At 38.6% G+C, this 22,510-nt stretch overlaps 1 protein-coding gene across 1 annotated transcript in view; it reads left to right on the top strand.

The window, feature by feature from the left end:
* CDC20B (cell division cycle 20B) overlaps nucleotides 1-22,357 on the top strand; it is a 41,686-nt gene extending 19,329 nt beyond the window's left edge. The window contains exons 3-12 of the mRNA XM_019641431.1: nucleotides 1,304-1,361; nucleotides 1,751-1,881; nucleotides 4,773-4,866; nucleotides 7,944-8,060; nucleotides 9,108-9,304; nucleotides 10,386-10,480; nucleotides 14,235-14,460; nucleotides 16,409-16,534; nucleotides 17,052-17,169; nucleotides 22,218-22,357. Coding sequence (XP_019496976.1) covers nucleotides 1,304-1,361; nucleotides 1,751-1,881; nucleotides 4,773-4,866; nucleotides 7,944-8,060; nucleotides 9,108-9,304; nucleotides 10,386-10,480; nucleotides 14,235-14,460; nucleotides 16,409-16,534; nucleotides 17,052-17,169; nucleotides 22,218-22,357 — 1,302 coding nt within the window. The remainder of the gene's footprint in view (nucleotides 1-1,303; nucleotides 1,362-1,750; nucleotides 1,882-4,772; nucleotides 4,867-7,943; nucleotides 8,061-9,107; nucleotides 9,305-10,385; nucleotides 10,481-14,234; nucleotides 14,461-16,408; nucleotides 16,535-17,051; nucleotides 17,170-22,217) is intronic.
* The last annotated feature ends 153 nt before the right edge of the window (nucleotides 22,358-22,510 follow it).

Raw genomic sequence — 22,510 nt, 5'->3', positions numbered from 1 at the left:
GTTCTTAACCATCGCGCCACTCGGCCGGCCCCCCAAGTAATTTTTAAACCAATGAAATTTCCATGTGATGGTGAGTATCAATACTGAAAGTAGCTGGTTGAAGCAGAAGGGCATACACAGTTGTAAGAAAGATCATTGTTATGGCTATCATCTGAAAGAAATCTTTTGTATCACATTATAATTGAGGGATGATTTTTATGCTGATTGTTTTAGAGGAATTTCTGGCTAAAATTAGGGTCTTCTTTTTCTTTTCTAGGCCCTAAATTAATCTATTATTCTTAAAAAGGCATTGCATGAGAAATTCAGAATTCTAAGAGACAAATTATTAGTCAAAAGAATTTTACAAGAAAGTCTATTTTATTTTCTACTTAAGCTAATAATGCATAGTAATCAGATCCATTGATTTCTCAGTGCTTTGCTGGTGGGGTTTCTTTTTGTTTCAGCAGACTGATCACTGAAGATCCTCTCATCCTGAAAAGATATATACAAAGAGGTTCATTTGTAGTCATGGTCTGTGGACAAAGCCCAAGAGGTTCCTGCTTCTTAGCCAGGCAGGCCTGACCTCTCTATTGATAGCTGGGATGATTGTCAGTACTAGCATCTAATTGCAAGTTTTTCTTTCTCATTTGAAGTTCTAAGAGCTGGCTTCTCCTCTATACTCATCTATGCAAATAGTGTATCAAAACAAGTATGCATAATTTCTTAGGACAAAGGACAAGATCTAAAACTTTGCAAAACATTTTATGTTTTCATCCTCCATTCCCCTGTGATGTAAACTGTATTTTTTAGATTTGGGGTTGCCCAGGACTCAAGGTGCTGGATTCTAGAAACATTAGTGACAGTTTATCAAACTCATGTTTGTCCAAATGAGGAAGGGATTGCCACATGGTAAAAGGCCAAGATTTTCCAATCGTCCCTTGGCCCCTCTGATGAACAGATGACATGGCAGATAATTAGTTTTTTTTTTTTTCAGCTGAGCCATCCTGCTACCTGTTGGCAGCTCAGCGGCTGCTCAGCTCGGGCTGGACTCGAACCGCTGTTGCTCAGAGCTCAAACGCTTGAGCGAGCTCTTAACCAACTGAGCCACTCGGCCGGCCCGGCAGATAATTAGTTTTAAAGGATGACTCGACCAGGTTTTCAGTGCAGTTGAAAGTCTGGTAAAGGGCTTTCTCAATCTTGAGGAAAGAACAGATAGGAATAATAATGATGCAAATAACATTCACTCTTCTATTATTTTAACTTAGAAAGTATTTCACTGATGTCATCTCAAACTACCTTCACAACATCTTTTTGCAATAAGAAGATGGAGAAGCAAAGTGTTTTTGCTCATGATCATGTAGTGAATGTCAATGATTGGCAAAGTAGGATCCCACAGGGATTTCCTGGGCTAACCAGATATCGTTTGCTCCATCAATTTAAACTATTGAACTGTTTGCATCCATTCTTCAAATGTGCAAATATGTTCTTTCCAGGCAGAGATAAAGCATTTTGGCTGCTGCTGCAGTTGACATGTCCTCCTGGCTGTAGAGACACTGAGGCAGTGTTCCCTTATGAGCCAAGTAGTACTCTGGATAAGATCCTGTGTGGCCCCTCTCTCCCCCATCTTCTCCCTGTGGTTCAGGGTTTTGAGAGACAAGGGCCCGTGTCTTTACATTCTGTTCTACTGCGAAAGATGCCATGGGCTGACCTTCAATCAAAGTGATTATCTTGTTTTAAAAACCAAATTCAAAGCTAAATGTTTTTCTTGCAGGATCCTACAAAGAGTCACTGAAGACTCCCATCAAAACAAGTCTTGAAAGAAATAGCTCTACTCTCCATGTTTGCCAAGCACCTCATGCTCTGGACAGAGGCTGGAAGGAAGACGTTGCCTCAGAAGGCCAGGTAGGTAAGGAGAGAAAACTGAAGATCTCACATCTTGACAAGCTCAGACAACTGAGTCCCAAATGTGAGGAAAGACTGGTTTAGCTGCTCTTACAAATCAATAAGAAAGTGATGGGTTCCTGATAGAAAACATGAGTGAGTAAAGCACACGAATAGAGGCACTTCGTAAATAAATAAAATAGCTGACAAACACACAAGAAAGTGTTTAGTTAGTATCAACCAAAAAAGTGAAAATGAGATTAACCATCACAAAGGTAAAGGTTAAAAATATGATAAAATTATACGTACTATGGTATGCTTCCTATCAGCCAAAAGATCTCTTGTGTAATCATTTCCAGCTACTTGGTGACTTGGTCTGCCCTTTGGGGTCTCTCAGGAGAAGTTCAATTCTTCCTCTATAAGATGGTCTTTTATATATTTCCCTTAATTCTTTGTTGCTGTTGTTTTTTGTTTCTTCACTAAGTTAATTTAGTTCTTTCAAATATCTCATTTATTATGGTTTTTAAAATCTTAGGAGTCTGCCCTAAGTCCTTGGGGCACATCAACCATCAGTAGCATGTTTTCAAGTTTATCCAATCCAGTGAAGAGCCTCTAAAGGAATCAGTGTTTCATTTAAAAAGCTTTATACTAGAAACTCATAAATTCTCAATTTAAGCAAAATTACTCATTTAGTGTGTGCCTGCTGTGCTTGGCATATACGATCTTGCTGGAGGAAGTATAAAATATTGTGAATGTAAAATTTAATTATTTGAACTTATATGCAATTGAAAATAAATGTATTAGAGCAGGTCTTTTGCTGGATGCTTTATTGCTGGGTAAGGGTTTGGGGGTACAGATGGCAAGGGAGTCAGTTCTACTGAGGTAATTAAGGGTGCTGTTGACCTCATACCCTGGCCAGGTTATGAGCACCACTGTCCTTTCTACACTCTACTGCTGATGGAAGTTTCTATTGCCTTGACCTTGAGGACTTCCCTTTTTCTTCCCCTTGTGTTGTCTGGTAACTGGTGGCAGTTACCAGACACCAGAGTTGAGTGGCTGCCTGTCAGGTCAGAGTTGGTGGCTGCCTGTCAGGTCACAATGGCACCAGCAATTTACCATCAGTATAGCAATTGTTATCCAGCCAGAACATCATCCCAGTGTCACTAAAGAACCTGAGAAGGGGATAATGGAAAGTGTTTTACTACTTTTTATGTATAGAACGTTAGTTGTCATGACTAGTTGGGTTTCAAACAGCATCAAGAGTGGAGCAGATACAAAGTGAAATCTTTCACCTTGACAGTAAATATGTCTTTATGTGATCCCCAGAGATCACTGGAGGATGATTTCACAATGATGGCCTGCATAGCTGTGGAGATAGTCAGAATTCTCATATCCAGCCAGTTCTAGGCCAAGTTACTTATTAAAGTCATAAATAGACCTCACTTAGGGAAAAGCCCCCGTGAGTACATCAAACAGAAGTCCACTGTGTTTGGGTAATGCCTGTCAGTTTTGGGCTAATAATGGGATTTTGAAGAAGTGCATCTGTCAAGAGTTACTTTGAGCTATTACTGGCCAGTGGGCCATTTTAAGAATGTTATTTTATAACAGTGGTTCTCAACTGGAGGTGATTTTGCTCCTCAGGGGACATTTGACAATCTTTGTAAACATTTTTGATTATCACAACCCAGAGGGAGGGCTAGGGATGCTGCTAACTGTCCTATAATGCACAGAATAGCTCCACAATAATGAAATATCTGCCGCTAAATGCCAATAGTGCTAAGATTTGGAAACCCTGCTTTATTCTGAATTGTACTTTGAATACCTAAAAATTCATGGTTCATTGACTGGCAATGTCTATTATGTGACATAATATCCAGGAAGAAAACCAAAATATCAACATGATGCCTGTTGGAAAGACTTCTGTCTGAATTATGGTGATCCAGTGATTGTTATACACATAAGATTGAATATATTGTTGTGAAGGAGTAAAAAATAAATTTTCTCTGCTTTAACTATTCACCATTATGTTTGTAGAAAATTCCAATAAGTATTTTTGTTTACCCTTATTACTAATTTCCCTATCTGATTTTGATTAAAGTTGAATGTACAATAAGAATATCAAAAGTGCTCTTTAGGGCTGGCTGAGTGGTGCGATGGTTAAGAGCTGGCTTGGGACGCCAGAGGGCCCCGGTTCGGATCCCACATATGAGGGCCAGTGACACTGCCCTCTACAGCTAAGATGCTGAACAACAGCTTAACCTGGAGCTGGGCTGCTGTGAGTCGCCGGTAACGGTGTAGGCTGCAGCCTCTGTGGCAGTGGGTTGCCATGGGCTACCGTGTGTAGCCAGCAGCCAGCGTGAGCGGCCAGCAGCCGCAGTGAGCGGCCATCCAGAAGTCAGTGACTGATCTGCCTCACCTGGGAAGAGCGCAATGATGGTGCCAACTTGGGCCAGTGAAGCAACGTCCTCCACAACTAGACTGAAGAACAAAAGGACAGCAACTTGTCTGTTCCCCTTCCCCCAATTCCCCAGCGCTGTTCCTATCCCCCTAATTCCCCAATTAAAAAAATCTTTAAAAAAATGCTCTTTATATAGTAGCCCAAAGGGATTGCAGTCAGATTTTTGTGCTCATGGAAATTCAGACAAGTTACTTAAGATCTTTGACTTTGATGTTCCTATTTTTAATGGGTAAAGGTAATAATGGAAAAGGACCTTTAAGTGATTAGTTCAATCCCAACATTTTTACAGATGAGAAAAATTGAGGACCAGAGAAAAATTCAGTAATGGAGAATATCTCTGGGTTGAATGCTGACTTTGAACTTCCTAGTGAATTACCAGTTTTAACTCTATCATGAATCACTTCTGAGATGTACATGAATGTTTTTAAAGGACTCTTTTTGTGTTTGTTTTCAGGAATGCGTAAACCAGTTGTTTTCAACCCAGAAGGTGGCTCATCAGGGTAATGGGAAAATGCAGCTCTGTGAGCAATCCCAGTGTGTTTGGAAAGGTATTGGCCAAAGAGTTCCTGTTTGTCTTTCTTTCCTACTCGCCTCCCTCCCTGCTTCCTCCGTTTCTTCCTTATCTTAAACTATATCACTAATTACGTTATTAGACTAAATAATGTAATTGTAAACTTTAGATAATTCTTGTAATCCTCGGCCTTAACCATATCCACCTCCAAGTCCCATTTTCTAGAGGCAACCACCCTTAGCTGTTCCAGCTATTCCTCGGCATTTACGTCTGTTTTTCAAATAATATTTGTAAACTGCTATATCTTGCAATTTTAGATTTTTATCATGACTTTCTAGCATAGTACATAAGAACTTAGTTCTCTTCCTGATTAATTCACCTCCTTTGGTCTACTTATATCACACTATTAAAAACTAATATTAGTTGTCATTGTTAACATTGTATTACCATACAACTATTATTCACTGCCAAGCCAACTAGTGTACTATAGCTATGCCTCTTTTCTAGTTTAACTTTTTGTTTTTCCTGGAATTATAAGTTGCTTTGTATTTTCATTTACTAGATACCCATGCAACTATGATTGTTTCCCCTAAATGCTCCTATGTTTGTTCCCAGCTATCAATAACATTTTCCATGCACCCACCCACATCAGTTCCAGTTTTCCTTGGTCACCTCCTGCCCAGAGCCTGCGAATCTGTTGCACATTTATAATCCTGGGACTTCTCTTCTCCCATGTTAGATCCACCATTTCCTGGAAGTTAGGTTGTGATCTTTCTGAGTTTGCTGGTCTAAAAATGGCCTTATTTTAATCTTACACTCGATTCGTAGTTTGGCTGGCTATAAATTCTAGTTTTACTCAGAATTTTGAAGTTATTGCTTTAGTGTTTTCAAGTGTCCACTGTTGAGGAGTCATATACTATCATGACTTCCTATACTTTGTATGCCACCAGCTTTTTCTCTCTGGATGCTAGTAGGGAAATCTCTTATCATTAGTGTTCTAAAATTTAATAACATTAAAGCTTGATGTGGGTTTTTTTTTTAAATGCATTGTAAATGAAAAGCCCACTGGTACATTTTTAATCTTGGAGACCTATGTTCTTTAGTTCTTGGAAAGTTTCTTAAATTAGTTTTTACTAATTTCTTCACCTTTGTTTCTCTTTTTTTTTCTTACTGAAACAATTGTGTTGGTCTTTATGGACTGATTCTTAATTTCCTTATTTTTTCTATTCTGTTTTTTTTATCTCAAAAATTTTTTTTTAACCTTCTAGGTGGTTATCTCACTTTGACCACCAAGCTTGTTATTAAGTTTTTTTTATTTTGGCTATCCTAATTTTAATTTTTAAATTTCTTGTACTTTTTTTAAATTGTGAAATTGGGGGAGGAGAACAGTGTTGGGGAATTGGGGAGGGGGACCAGTCAAGTTGTTGTCCTTCAATCTTCATTGTAGAGGGCACCAGTCGCCATCTGGCTTCCCTTTGACAGCTCGTAGCCTCTAAGCTCAAGGTGCTGTGTTCAATATTAGTTGCGGGTGGGCGTAGCCACCATCCCATGTGGGAGTTGAACCAGCAGCCTTGTCGTTAATTTTTGAAAAGGATATAAGGTCTTTGTCTACATTAATTTTTTTTATGTGGATGTCCAGTTGTTTCAGTACCATTTGTTGAAAAGACCAAATTTTCTCCGTTGCTTTGCCTTTGCTCCTTTGTCAAAGATTGGTTGACTGTACTTATGGGTCTATTTCCAGGCTCTTTATTCTGTTCCATTGATCTATTTGTCTATTCTTTTGCCACTATCACACTGTCTTGATAGCTACAGTTTTTAGTAAGACTTAAAGTCAGATAGTGTTAGTCCTTCAATTTGGTTTTTCTCCTTCAATATTGTGTTGACTATTCTGGGACTTTCCCCCCTACATATAAACTTTAGAATCAGTTTATCACTATCCACAAAATTACTTACTGGGATTACATTGAATCTACAAATCAAGTTGGGAAAAACTGACATTTTAATAATATTGACTCTTCTTATTCATGCACATGGACTATCTCTCAATGTATTTAGATTTTCTTTGATTTCTTTGATTAGAGTTTCGTAGTTTTCCTCATACAGATATTGTACATGTTTTATTAGATTTATACCGAAGTATTTCATTTTGGGGGCTATTAATGAGAACTTTTACAATCTACTCTCTTACAAAGTTTCAAATATGCAATACAGTGTTATTAACTATAGTCACCATGCTGTATATTACAGCCTTATGACTTTTTAATTTTATAACTGAAAGTTTGTACTTGGTTTTTTGAGAAGCTTTACTCGCAGTTCTTGGTAACTTCTCGTAATCTTGCAGTTCTGCCCACAACTGCAGGTTTTCATAGCTAACACTGAAGTTGTGAAGAATAATCTGGCTTCTTGGTATAGCCTTGTGACGGTCTCATGCTTTTAGCAGAAGCCATGTGGTCATACAGACCACAGTAACCTGGGTGGGCTCAGTTCCTGTTGAACGTCATTCTCAGTTTGATCAGTTTGAGTGGTTGGAGAGATGAAAAGACAGTGGCCTGTGGTTTAGGTTTAGTGGGGGTCTTTGGATGAGAATTAAAACTGAGCACAAGATATGAGCCTGATCTCAGATAGTCATGGGGAAAACTAGCCAAAACTAACCCTATGTGCTCTGGTACAGAAACAATGAGAAAAAGGTCCAAAGTCAATGAATCAATAAATATTTATTAACAAAGACTCAGAATAGGGCTTAGGTCTACCAGGTAATTGTTGATGTGATAGACATATGGATATACAAAATTTTTTTTGGTTTTAAAATCTCAAGTGACAGAAGACATACAAGTATTCAAAGTATAATGTAGTGTCTCTGTGTGCGCCCCACAAGACCTGTCATTATATTTAGATCTGGCATGCATGTGCTTTTATTAGACAATGCCATTGAATATTTAAAAAAATTATTTAAATTAATTGTTTTTGTTTTTGTTTTTTCTTCCCTCCGCAATTTGTGATTCATTTTTATCATCATGGCCACTTTCTTTTTCACTTCATTGTTTCTTATTACCTTCAAGGATAAATATTGTTTCCAGGATCATAGAGATGTATAGAACTGTTTGCTTCTTGTAGGCTGCAGAGATGGAGTCAGTTATGAATCCTTCCATGTTAAAAGGTTCAGTGATATAAACTATTCTATACTCCAACCAGAGCTGAAGATTCATCTTACTGGTCTTCGAAATGACTACTGTAAGTTATTGTTTATATCATGAATTGAAAAGTTGAAATGACAAAATATATCCTGTGCTTTGGCATAAACTTGAAATTTGATTCTGGAAGAACCAGATGGGCCTTTGCCTCATGCCCAAATGGTGTAACATCCAAATATGGTTAATATAGTTGGCTTTTCCTTGTGCAGTTCTCATGTTCAGGAATGGGTATCATTGGTGTTGGTATGGCACAAAAAGTATACATTTTGTTTCACTGTATTAGAATGAACTGTACAAATGGAGGCCTATTCTTTTTTTTTTAAGATTTTATTGGGGAATTGGGAAAGGGGGACAGTGTTGGGGAATTGGAGAAGAGAAACAGCCAAGTTTTTGTCCTTCAATCTTAGTTGTGGAGGGCGCAGCTCGCTCAGCTCCAAGTCCAGTCACCATCCAGCTGCCTGTCGGCAGCTCGTGGCTGCTCAGCTCAAGTTGCCTTGGTTTAACCTTAGTTACGGGTGGGCATAGCCCATCATCCCATGCGAGAGTCGAACTGGCACCCTTGTTGTTAGTAGCACGTGCTCTCTCCAGCTGAGCCATCCAGCCGCCTGTTGGAAGCTCAGTGGCAGCTCAGCTCAGGTGCAGCTCACGGGCCCATGTGGGAATTGAACTGGGGACCCTGTTGCTCAGAGCTCGCGCTCTTAACTAACTGAGCCACTTGGCTGGCCCTGTAGTGCTATTCTTATGCATATATTTTAAACATGAATAAATCCAATCTGTCAAACAACCCTGTTGGGTTTTGTTATGTGTCTAGCTTGTGATCTAGTTGGGAAGCCAGAACTAATCCACATCGAACTGCTACTAACATGCCAATGTAGAATATAAATAATCAGTTGAGGGGTATAAGGAGCTTTAAGGACTATAGGTAATTCAGTCATCTTTGGAGTTTTTCATTTTTGAACTTCTAATGATCTGCTTGGATCTATGATTCTGTTTTCCAGCTGACCTCTACCTGTAAATAATGTTGTTTATTTGAAAATATTTTTACTTGGCTATATAGTCACTCTAATTTGAACTTCATTTCTTATAGATCTGAATATCCTAGACTGGAATGCTCAAAATCTTGTTGCTATAGCCCTTGGATCTTCTATATACCTCTGGAATGGGAAAAACCACAATGGGATTGAAAATATAGACTTAAGTCTCACTTGTAACTATATATCTTCTGTGCGCTGGATAAAAGAGGGAAACTGCCTGGCAGTTGGCACCAGCGAAGGAGAAGTACAAGTACTGAACAGCTTTTTCTTTCTCATGATGTGCTCTGCATAATTGTTAGATAACTAAACTTGACTTTTAGTAACTGTTTGAAACAAAATAAAGAAACTACATTGGTTGTGGTACTTGGAAGCTATGGGGAGTAAGAGGATATATGCTATTCTGGTTCTTTTCTGAATGACATTTAATGAGGACTTAGGGTTACTCTGCTTAGTTTTTCTACACAATCTTTCTGTCATTTTTTTCCCTTTTTCCCCCATTTTTTTAGTCTTTTCTCTGAAACTAAATTTGGGCTTGTAGAATCCCCTGTTTTAGGACTTTGAAGAGGAGAAGACAACCTCCTATTCACCTTTCTCACCTCAAATCATGGTCGGTAGTAGAGTTATTTAAAATGACTGAATTTTTTTCTGATAGGCTCTCTGAATTGGGGATTTACCAAGTTTCCATCAATCTATTTAATTTTTCATGCACATCATTACTATTGTTTATTAGCAATAATAGGAACAATATTGCTCACATTTTGATGTGTTTGGAGAGCCACAGATGGCTCTCATTGCTTTCTCATCTCTGCAATGATACTGGATGCTATGAAGGCTATGCCAAAATTCTCATTCTTCATATGGGTCAGAATATCATTTGTAGCTGGCAGGAAAGAAGTTTCTTAGCAGTAAAGGAAATTTCTGTCTCTAGAAAGTGTCTAGGCACCCAAATTTTATTTGTTGGTAACTGTAGGTGCATTTCCAGGTTTGGAATTTCCACAAATTAGAAGGAACTAATCATGTGATAGTGATTCTCCACCCTTGGTTGCTCACTGAATTCACCTGGTGAACTTTAAAATAAATGCTATATGCCCAGGCTCTACTCCCACCATTCAGTCACAATTGCCAGCATCCATAGCACTCTCCCTAGATGATCCTAATATGCAGACCACATTGAGAACTGCTGATTAGGGTTAGAGGTGTTGAGCTTTCATTTAGTGCAAGGACTGGCTAAATCAACATATCAACATAGAGTATCAGGCATCTGAGAAGACAAAGACAGTGGGTTGTGAAAATGTCAATGCTCTATACCTTTGCTTGTTCATTTTTTTCAGTTATGGGATGTGGTAACTAAAAAGCTGCTGAGAAATATGCTTGGTCACTTGTCAGTAGTTGGGGCTCTGAGCTGGAACCACTGTATACTCAGTAGGTAAGAAGCATTTTATTAAAACCAATTATATTTCTATCACCAATTGATTATGGAAACTGAGTGAATAGAACTATAAAATTTAAAACCAAAACCAAAGCTAAAGTAAAACAGAACAGGACATTAGTTAGTATCAGATATGATCCTACCCGCTCAGGTATTTAAATCTTCTGGTGATGTAAGTGGTCCAGTGGCCACACTTACCATGGTGGCTATGTGGGCTATGTGCATACAGCATGTGCTAGTGCTGGAATGTGAGGTTCAGGCTTCACTAAATTGTTCAGATAAAATGTATAACTCTGTTTAAGCAAAAAGATTCTCTGTACTATTGGGTTGTCAGAAAAGTCATGCTGTATTTTGTCATGTTTTTCAAAGGTCATTTATTTATATAAAGAACAAAGATCAATCAATGATATATTTCCTGTTTTGTTTGATAGCCTTTTGCCATCTTTCAGTGAGTTTCATAATTCCTCGTTCATAGAAGGACCTGTCTTTATTTGTGAAAAACTGAACAAGGTGCTGATTTACAGCCTCATCTGAACTGAACATTATACCACACAAGAGTTTTGAAGTGAGTGAAACAAGTGGAAGTCTGACGGCACAAGGTCAGGCGAGTATGGTGGGTGTGGCAACACATCCCATCCAAGCTCCAATAATTTTTGACAGGTGATCAAACTTGTGTGTGGTCTCGCGTTGTCGTGATGGAACACAACTCCTTTACAATTAAAAAGCTCTGGACGTTTCTGGATGATGGATTCGTTCAAACTGTCCAGTTGCCGACAGAACACATTCAAATTGTTTGGTTCCATCTTTAAAATCTCATAACCTTCCTCTGATGAATGTCTGCTTTCGATGTCGTTTGAGGAGAGTCTTCACGTCGGGACCAAGACAGTTTGCGCACCACATTGTTGTAAACAGTCCACTTCTCATCACCAGTTATCAGTCACTTCAAAAAAGAATCGTTTTCCTCACGTTTAATGAGCATATTGCAGATGTTTATACGTGCCATCAAATGAATTTCTTTGAGTTCATGTGGAAACTAAATATTCAGCTTGCTTATGTATCCCAGCTTCTTCAGGTGGTCGTGAATGCTTGAATGATGGATGTTCAATGTTTCTGCAATGTCCCGTGTTGTGTAACGTGGGATTAACTTGACCAATGCCTTTATTTTGTCGTCATCAACCTCGGTGGGCCTCCCTGACCGAGGAGCATCGTTGAGATCAAAATCACCAGCACAGAATTTCGTGAACCATCGTTGGCACTGACATTCTTGTAGAGCATTGTCACTGTAAACTTTATGCAACTTTTCACAAGCTTGCACGTTCTTCCCTTTATGGAAGTAAAAAAGTAAAATATGGCAAAAATGCAGTTTGGTCTTCCATCTTCCACTTGTTGTAAAATCTCCAAAACTCAACCAAATCGCTCAATTTTTTTTTAGAATGAAGCTAGAACTGTCAGCTGTCAAATGACATAGCAATAATGTAGATGCAAATGACTCTAAGTACTTCCAAAAATGAACTAATGCCATCTATCGCAAACATGCGCCATGACTTTTCTGACAACCCAATAAATAGTACCTACTAGAGGGATGTTTTGTTGAAGTAAAGACTTTATTGCTATTGGTATCAATAATTTGGAATATGTTAAGCTTTCTGGGGCACAGACTCTCAGATGTTAGAGGTAGAAGGAACCTCATAGATTAGCCAGGTCAGTGGTCCTCAAACTTGAGCATGAATCAGAATAACCTGAAGGGCTCCTTAAAACACAGATTGCTGCCCTCACTCCAGGAATTTCTGATTCAGTAGGCCTGAAGGTGTGCTGATAATTTGCCTTTCTAATTTCCCAAATGATGCTGATGCGACATCATTTTTGAGAACTACTGAGTTAGTCTAACTGCTTCTTTTTTACCAGAAAAGTTAGGTGGCTTTTTCCTGTGATCCTACATAATTGGTCTAAATATATATTGCTTTTAATAATAGCCATTCATCTTCATATTGTATTTCTTAAGGTAGATTTAAATTAAATAAATTCCAAAGCCATTTACAACATCTTTAAGTAGCTCAGATATAAATTTGAAATATTAGTACTTTGTGATTATAGGCTAAACTTAAAACCACTTAAGCAAAATGCCCTATAAAGGCCTAAATATTTACCCTGAGAAGTTGTTGCAATCAGGTCAATTCTATCTTGTAATCCTTTTACAATCTGCATTGTTTAAGTTTGGTTTCATTATCCATGAGAAATATAAACAGATCTTTTCTTATAATAATAGCAGTTAACATTTCAGTGCCAGGCACAGTGCTATATTCTTTATGTCTGTAACCATGTTCTAATCCTTGCAGTAACACTGTAAAGTGGCTTCTTATCCCCTTCCTCTTTTTCTCTGATGAGTAAACTGAGATACTAGCCTGAGGTCACATGGCTAGTATAAAGGGAAGAATTGGGCTTTGAACCGAGGTGGTCTGGCTGCAGAATCCATATTGTTCATCAGAATGCTATTCAATGTTGTGCCTGAGTAGTTTTTAAAAATATGATTCTGAACTTTGAGAAATTTCAGAAAAAATTAATTCCAAGTAAGGAGTTACTTGCTCCTTGGAGGAAAATAAAATTAGCCCAGAAAGAGTTTATTATTTTTGTTAGTGATAGGATCTTTATCATTGTTTGGATCTAAATCACTGAAAGTGAGTAGAGACATTATCCACTGATTTTTTTTTTTTAAGATTTTTATTGGGGAATTGGGGGGATGGGAACAGCTCTGGAGAATTGGGGGAAGGGGAACAGACAAGTTGCTGTCGTTTTTTGTTCTTCAGTCTAGTTGTGGAGGACGTTGCTTCACTGGCCCAAGTTGGCACCATCATTGCGCTCTTCCCGGGCGAGGCAGATCAGTCGCTAGCTTCTGGACGGCTGCTCACTGCGGCTGCTGGCCTCTCACGCTGGCTGCTGGCTACATACGGTACCATGGCAACCCACTGCCACAGGGGCTGCAGCCTACGCCCCCGGCAACTCACGGGCAGCCCAGCTCCAGGTGGAGCTGTTGTTCACCATCTTAGCTGTAGAGGGCAGTGTCACTGGCCCTCATATGTGGGATCCGAACCGGGGCCCTCTGGCGTCCCAAGCCAGTTCTTAACCATCGTGCCACTCGGCCGGCCCTATCCACTGATTTTTAATCGTATTGCAGTTGGCTTTGACGTTCAGAGAGTTTTATACTCTTTTTAGATATTAGTAGCATTAGCAAAACTAATAGTGAATCTATAAATTAATAGAAAAATGAAATAAATTTCTGTTTAACATTTTACTATAGAATATATATATCTCTATATATACTATTTTATTATACTATATATAAATATAATGTATTAATATATACTAAAGCCATTTCATTGAGATAATGTGAAATATTTTGAATTCCAGAAAAGTAATATTTCTCAGGTCCAGTACATAAACCTGGGAAAATCTGGTAACTTTGTAAGTCTGTTTTCCATGGTTGACTGCATCATATTCAAGCCATTAGAGAAATCTATCAAAGGACATCTTCTTGGTATTCAGATTTGAAACTTTGCCAGACAAATCTATTTCATTGGTGAAAGAATCACTCTGATAGAATACTCCATCTTTATTAACCCAAGGCATGTCTATTTGGTTTTGAATCTCTCCTAAGAGTTCTTTTAATAGTTCAAACAATGCTTTTCTTCATGTTTTCAAATGCTTATGTAGCAACTGGGCTCAAGTTTTCTGTCATAATTCTGTCCTTTTGTAGTGGGTCAAGACTGGGCCATGTTTATCATCATGACGTTCGGGTAGCCCGGCAGCATGTTGGAACACTTCACCACAAGCAAGCTGTATGTGCTCTGAAGTGGTCACCGGATGGCAGGCTGCTTTCCAGTGGCTGTAGTGATGGACTGCTGACTCTATGGCCCCATGATCCAGGTGTGCATGCACACGGTCAACCAGTAAAAGTCATACCCCAACCTACAGCAGTCAAGGTAAGAAAGCTGGTAGTTTTCTAGGTGTCCCTTATCTCAGAGACCACTGGGTGTCCTTCACACATGAAAACAAAGCCATTAAACCAATACTTTGAGATTTTCTTCCTCTAGAATTTGTTTTGGATTTTGTCATCCCTCTCCTGAAAGAAAACTCTATTTATACCCCACATGTGTTATATTTTTTGGTTGTAAGTAACAGAAACCAAAGTCAAATTGAAATATAAGCAAAATGTAAATGTAGTTTCTTATGTAACTGAGGTGTCCTGAGTACATATAGCTGTTTCAAATATTGGCTGGGTGTAGGGCCTTAAATAGTGTCATTAGAGTCCTGTCTCTTTGGCTCTTGGCTCTGTTTGTCTCTGTTTAGTTTCATTCATCATTCGGACTCCATTTTGTGGAAAGATGGCTCTTGGCCACTTCAGATTCAGATTTTCTCAGATGGAAGTTGGAGAAGAAACCATTGTTCCTTGTAACTCTGGTAGAAAAGTACCAGGCAGGATTCTGGTCTGGCTTTGGTCACATGCTCATCTCTCAATTGATCATTGCAGCCAGAGAGATGGGCATACTGGCTGCCGAGGAGACCTGTTGCTAGAAGAAGGAGGAAGGGTGCTATAGAGTAAATCAATACTCCGCCATGCTCTGCATAATAATTTCTTATTTCTCTGTATTTAAAATTCTCATTTCCTTTGGTGTCATAGATGTTCTCTCATAGTCCAGATTCAAAGAGAGCAAAATGAGATTCTACCTATTGATACAGGGAAGTGGGCAAAGCTCTAGAAGGGCACGTGGGATTGGAGATTTAAATTTCAACTCCAAGTACCTTTAACTCAGGATGAAATTAGTGTACTCATTTGATGTGGGTGTTGTAAAAAGTTACAACTATATGGAAAACTTCTGAAGCTTGCAATTTACCTAAAAAATAATTTGTCAGAAACAAATGACATATGCCAGAATATATTTATTATATAGTATTCTTTATAAAAGCAAACAACAACAACAAAACACGAAAAACAACAAAAAATCTACTCCTCTCCAAAAAACTCAACCTAACCCAATGCAAAACAAATAAAATTAAGAAAAACCAAACTGAGTCCAGCATTAGAACAAAAATTTATTAGGGTACAATAACATGATGGAATATTATGGGATTATTAAAAATTATAATTATGAAAAATATGTTAAACATGGAAAACTTTTATATAAGTGAAAAAAACAGAAAAACTAGTACACACATTATGTTTGATACTTTATAAAATAATTTTACATATAGAAGATAACATGCAAAAATAAGAATAGTAACCAGGATGATTGATAAGGATATATAACTATAATTAAAATATTTGTTAAAATGTTATTTAAAATCATTGTTACTAGTCATTTCAATTATCAATATAAATGTGCCATACTAAATCTTATTTTTCAGAATTAACTATAATAATTTATAAATAATTAAAAAAGGGCAATTTTATTTTCTGATATATATTAGGAATTATAACACATGAAATCTTTTCAGTTGTGAGCAATCGCGCATAGCTCTCTTTTGTCTTCTATTCTCTTCTCTGACCTAGAACCTAAAGACATAAGTAGACAAACCAGAGAAAGGCTGCATTTCATAACCAGATTCTAGGGCACACGTGACCCACTTCAGCAGCAGATTTTTGCCCCATAAAATGTGTTAATGTAGTTTTCCAAACATACTATTGTGTGATTTTTCTATGTTGAAAATGTTTACAATTGTTATCAAAATTTGAGGATGACACCTCATAGGTGATTTCTAGTTTCCGAGAAGTAATCTCTGGAGAATGCAGTTGTTCCTGGCTTCGGATCAGAGGTCCAGGACAGCGCCATGGGTGCAGACCTCTGGAATTTCTGCTTATCTGAGTGCATCACATTCACAAGTTCACCTTCTCCAAGGCTGACCTGTCTCTGATTATTTGTAACTTTAAAGGCCATGGATTGGTGTCCCTGGCAGTCTGGCATCCTTGCTGTTGGAGGAGGAATGCAGGATGGACACTTACACATCTTGGACATAAATAGTGGGCAGAGCATCCAGACCCCAAGCACAAACTCACAGGTAAATGTCTCCTCTGGAAGTCACCTTCACTCTGATCTTCTAGCATCTTGTGAAAATAATTTATGATAAAGCACTGGACACAGACACACCTCTCTATACCTGCTGAATCCATAGGGATTTCAGTTGCTGAGAGTTTCTTTTTGTAAAACCTTCTTCTGCAACTTGAAAGTTAATTTAACATGTGCAGGTTTTTTTTGTTTTTTGTTTTTTTTTTTGCATGTTCCTTCTTTCTCAGAATTGCTTTGGTGGTGAAACTTGATAGCAACCTATTCCTGGACCATAATCATAGTCCACTTAAATTCATAGATTCATTGCACCTAAGCCTATTTCTATATTTAGCCCATTGTTGCCTTGGGATAAACTTCCCTAGAACTAATGTAATCCTCTAACACCCTAACCCCAGCTATGGACTGAAGGATGTATGTGAACAGAGTACTCTGCTTAGAATCAGTTTAAAGTATATTCATAATAAATCAGAAACTGCCATAATTCTGTATTGTTTTGGTCATGAGTACAGATTTGTTCCCTAACCTGGCTACCTAAAACAAAGGAGATTGCAACTGGCCAGGGTACTCCTAAGAATGATGTGGCCGTGTGGGATTGTCCTGCTCTGACCAAGTCAGGTGGATTTTTTGGTAAGGAAATGGGTGAGTAAAATACCATGTACCTATAGCAAAGTGAGCTGTCATTGGTGGGAAAAACCTAGAGTGAAAGATGTTCTCTATTTGGTTCTTTGAAGTATGTATTTTTATCCGAGGAAAGAGGCCTACATCCACGACACCTCAGGGAGTGTGTAGATGAGTGCTTCTAAATTGGACTAGGATTATTTATCACTTATAATTGTCATGTCTTCTCTTTCTGGCATATGTGTATGGATGATGCAGTGATGATCATGGACAGTGTTTTGTTTAAATTAGTTTCAGGTGTACAAAACAATGTAATAGACTTTTATACCCCTCACAAAGTGATAACCCCTCCCCCAATCTACTACCCCTCTGACATTGTATAAAGCTGTTACAATTCCATTGACTCTATTCCTTGTGCTTATATTCCATGATTATATATATTTGAATCATAGTTGACATTCAATATTATTCAGCTTCAGCTTCAGGCGTACAGCACATAGACAGTTTCGAACTGTGTTTTTTAAATCTGTAGTTAGCATCATAACTTATCTTACCTTATTTTGAAGAAGAACCAGCAGTGCTGGAATGCATGGGAGATGAAGAAATGGGAAAGGCTGAGACTTTGTTCTACATCATGGGGAGGCCGCTAAAGAGCATGAGGTCTGGTGAGCCTCTGCCCTTTCAAGGCAAACTGCTGTTATTTCTCAGCGTACTTCTACAAACTTCTATTGGCTATTTCTTGAGAGCAAGACCCTATAATGCGAAATAAGACATAAGTCTTGTCCTCAAGTTTCTTAAATCCTCTTAGGTGTAATCTGGAGTGTTAAAGGGGGCTTAGGGGTGAGTCAATATCTTCTTCTACCCAGTCCTGGAAAACGGGAGACAGAAGTGGTGGTTGATGAAGGAACAGAGCACGGGCATCGAATCCCTTGTAGAAGTCTGATGACGTATCCTATCTTCTTCTCACCACTCAGCCTTGTCTCCTGGTCAAGCCCTGGAATTTGTTTATTAAGCTTCTACTATGTGCCAGGCATTTTTTGGGATGCTGGGGCTACACAGATGCATACGACAGACAGTATTCTTTCCCTCATGGAGCCTCCACTTTTGTGGGAGGAGACAGACGAGAACCAAATATATCCAATGTTAGGTAGTGATGATACCGTGACTCTCTTTGGAGATTCTGAGAATTTTATTTGGCAACAACACAACCCCCTCAACAGAAAGACTTCCTGCTTCTGCTGGTCATCCTGGCTGGACCTCTGGTAAGCCCCAGAATGACCTTTACATCCTTCAGCTGTTATACTGTGTGATTTGGTAAATAAAAAATACAGACAATTCTTGGCAGAGCCACATCAGTGGGCAGGCATACGTATAGGAGGAGCATGAACTGATCCATTGTATATTTTAGTTATAAGTAATGTAATTCACTGGACATTTTAATTTAGAGAAATATTTTAAACCAAGCCTTAAAACCTAATCCTTTACAAAATTACAATTCCAGCAGTTAGGTAGGTCCTTTAGTTAGGTGGGGGCATCTGATAGACACTTGAATCAATTTGCTGATGCTTGAAATAAAGAATGAACTTATCAGGTATGTTTCCTTGTTTCTCTGGTTTTAACAAGCTGTACGTTCTTTAGTTTTAATGCCTTATAAATTATTTTTTCATTGATATTAGACATAATTCCAAAGAGAACATTTAACCTTTTCTCCTTTTCTTAAAATGTTTATGGTTAGAGAAGATGTAGTTACTTTTGAATATTTAGACACTAATTTTCATATCTAACACAGTTTCTTCCATATGCAATATTTCCCAAAAGTGTTTAGCAGGATGGTTTTTATATGAACACTCATCATGTGGTAAGATAAATTTGGAAATTCTGTGTTACACAGAACAGTTTTTCTTTCCTAAGAACAAAACCTTTGCCATATTATGTGTACTGTGAATCTCCAAGAGGAGTTTATAGAATTCAGTGTTTCCCAAATACCTTTGGGAAATCTTTCGTATAGGATCATCTTCAGGTACTTGTTCCATGAACACACTTCAGGAAGCACTGCCATATGGCATGGGGCTACTAAAATATTTAACTTTCATATGTTTTCACTGTGAGTCACTGTTTCCATTGTGGGTCAAGGCTGTCTCGACATACACCCCTGTGACTGAGGTCTGAGTCTTTCAGTCTGGGGGGCTCTGACCCATTGGATCATGGATGGAATGAGTCAAGATCAGCATTAAAAAAATGAGATAGAATTGTATAGAATGGAAAAAATGACAAAGTAGGTATTATTTTATGAAACTTTTGTTATAGTTATCAGTACATATACGTGCCTATTCAAGGGGCCACTGCATAAAATGTAGTTTTGACATAGGTTGTGGTCAAAAAGTTTGGAAAAAAGATATCGTAAATTATGGTCCCAACTTTACTAAGCATCACCCTGTTAACCACAGTCATGATTCTCTGGAGGAAAATTTCAGTTCAGTGGTCTCACCCACCTGGCTATAGAATAAAGATAACTTATGATTGTCCCCACCTCCCCACCCCAAATTGTAATAAGAATTGTAATTTCTAAACTTTGAAACAGAAGTAGTTAATTTGCCAACCTGTAAGTAAGATCTGGCCTGTGACTTGGTTTTATCAGTCCACAGCGCATGCCTAAATATGTGGTCTCATTTATGATTGTAGCCACACAAAGAAAACAAAACTTTTAATGCTTTCAATGACAGTTTTAGAGCTTGGAACTTGGTGATGTGAATCCTGAAAAAGGACCTTTGTCTGAGATGACATTTTCCACTACCTAGTAAGTTAAGATTGTCACTGATATGAGAAAAGAATTTCAAGATTGTCTTTCTTTCCAATCCAAATGCCATTTTCCTAACAAGTTCTGAAAGTAGCTATCTATCCATTTTTTAAGTCAAGGTAATTTTCAAAGCCTGCTTTGGAAAAGACTTGGGATTTTTTTTTCTCTGTTATTTCTTTTCTCATTTTCTTTTCTTCCTTCCTCTTCATCTTAACACATTGTAATAAAGAATGAAAGCATATTTATCACCTATTATACTAATTGAATACTTTTCTTTCTCAGATTTCGTTTAGAAGCATTAAATGTCTATATCATAACTAAATTGTTTTTTTATTTATACTGTTTTTATTTAAAAAATTTTAATTTTTAAAAATAATGGATAGTAGCCTTCAATAGAAAAAGAGATTCTCCTTTGCTCTGGGTTTGAAGTGTGGTCCAAGTGGGTAAAGCATTGAATTGGGTTCTAGTTCTGGCTCTGCCATTAATCAGCTGTGTCACCTTGAACAAGGCATTTGATATTCTTAAATTTTTTCTTTATTTGTAAAAAAAAAATGGGGGCTGCGCTATATCTATGAATCTAAACATTTTTATGCACTGACATGCTCAGGGCCAATCCCATGTCCCCTCTGTGTGTGTGTGTGTGTGCGCGCGTGTGTGTGTGAAGAAGAGCATTGGGAGTGATATGTGAAGACAGCTAAAGCCCCAGGGTCTAAGATATGTCCCCTTCAGGAATAGAATAGTGTATATGCACTCCTTGTTGCTGAGAATCTTATATCAGAGCACAAGATTATTTCTGAAATTCCAGCCCTCAATTGGATTGTAAGCAGTGGTGGTCCTGTGAGGAGGTGACGACTCATCTAGTTTGATTTTAGTTGTGTCCCCAAATACTCTTATCCAAGCTCCTTCTCTGCCCCCACCCTCCCAGCCCTAGCCTTCTTTCATGGAGTCAGCTTTGTTTATTTTGTCCTGACATTTTGGTCATTAAAGTCGCTGTTGGGTTAGATAGGTTTTGCAAAATATTTTCCAAGGAACACTAGCTGCTTGAGATGCTCAAGTCAAAAGGACTCTGGTCAAATAAGTTTTAGAAATGCTGCCTATTATAGCCTCTTCTCCCAAACATTTATAGTGCATTTAACAGTCTTGAAATAAGGAATCCTGTTTAATTTTCTTAACTCAAAACACCCAAATTAATATGAACACTGAACACTCTTACTTTTAATTCCTATGAACCTCATAGAGAACTTGTTCAACAGAATGTTCTTTGAGAAATGATCAATTAGATAACAGAACGAAGTATCTTTCTGTCTCCAGAAGTCCATAAATTAGACTCATGTATGCTTTGTAGGAGGGATTTTTGGGTCCTTTCCTATTTGGGTCCTTTTTCAAATAAACAGCATCAGTTTATTTGAAAAGTTTCTTGAAATCTAGGTGTCAAGGGTATGACTTTTGAGGGAGAATAAGAAGAGGGATGAGGTAGGAGGCAGGAGCACAGCAATTCCTGGGTGTTGGTGGACTAGGCAAGATAGAACCAATAACAGTAAGGGGCATGAGGGGTGTGGTGGTCTAAAAAATGGTCTCCCCAAAGATATCCCCGTCAAATCCCTGGAACCTGTGAATGTGATCTTATTTGGAAAAAGGATCTTTGCAGATGTAATTAAGTTAGGATCTTGAAATGAGATGATCCTAGATTATCCAGATGGGCTCAAAATCCAATGACAAGTGTCCTTATAAGAGACACACAGGGGAGTACAGACACACCGACGAGGAGGCGATGTGACTGCAGAGGCAGAGATTGGAGTGATGTGGCCACAAATCAAGAATGGCCAATAGTTGCCAGAAGCTCAAAGAGGCGAGGAGCAGAATATCTCCTGGAGCCTCCAGGGGGAGCCAGCCCTGTTGACGCCTTGATTTTGGACTTTTGGTCACCAGAGAGCTGTGAGAGAATAAATATCTGTTGTCTGAAGCCATGCAGTTTGTGGTGATTTGTTATGGGAGCCACAGGAAACTAATAGAAGGGGGAAGAGCCCTGAAGGGGAAACTGAAACAAAAGCCTAGCCACACTGATGTTGCCCAGAGACGCCCTGACTGGTGTTTACTAAACACCCAAGGCTCAGTGGGAACACCAGCTCTGAACCTGGCAGGTTTCAGGGAAGCCCTTTATTCTGGGATGGGAGGCGTGGCCCCACCTTGGGTTGCTTCCCAGCCCTCAGCACCAGCCTTCGTAATGTGGAACATGAACTGTCTTTCCTTCCTCCCACAGGCCACAGAGGCAGAGTGCTGCACTTGGCTTTGAGTCCGGACCAGACCCGAGTGCTTTCTGCAGCTGCTGATGGCATAGCCTGTGTATGGAATTGCAGCTCTCCGCTCAGCCCCTCTAGGCTTCAGTTTCCTCATTTCTAAGTGAGAATGATGATATTGGCCTTGTCTTCTGCATGGCATCGTTACAAGGATCAAACAAGATCGAGACCTTTTCCTAAAGCGAATGCCGGTTCTCCTGACCTTCTTTCTCAGGTTACTATATTTGTTCTGCTTCCTCCCATTGCATTTCCCAGG

Source organism: Hipposideros armiger, unplaced genomic scaffold, assembly GCF_001890085.2.
Source record: "Hipposideros armiger isolate ML-2016 unplaced genomic scaffold, ASM189008v1 scaffold_60, whole genome shotgun sequence".
NCBI classification, from domain to species: Eukaryota; Metazoa; Chordata; class Mammalia; order Chiroptera; family Hipposideridae; genus Hipposideros; species Hipposideros armiger.
Note: the sequence above shows the minus strand (reverse complement) of the source record. Positions and strands in the feature narration are given on the sequence as shown.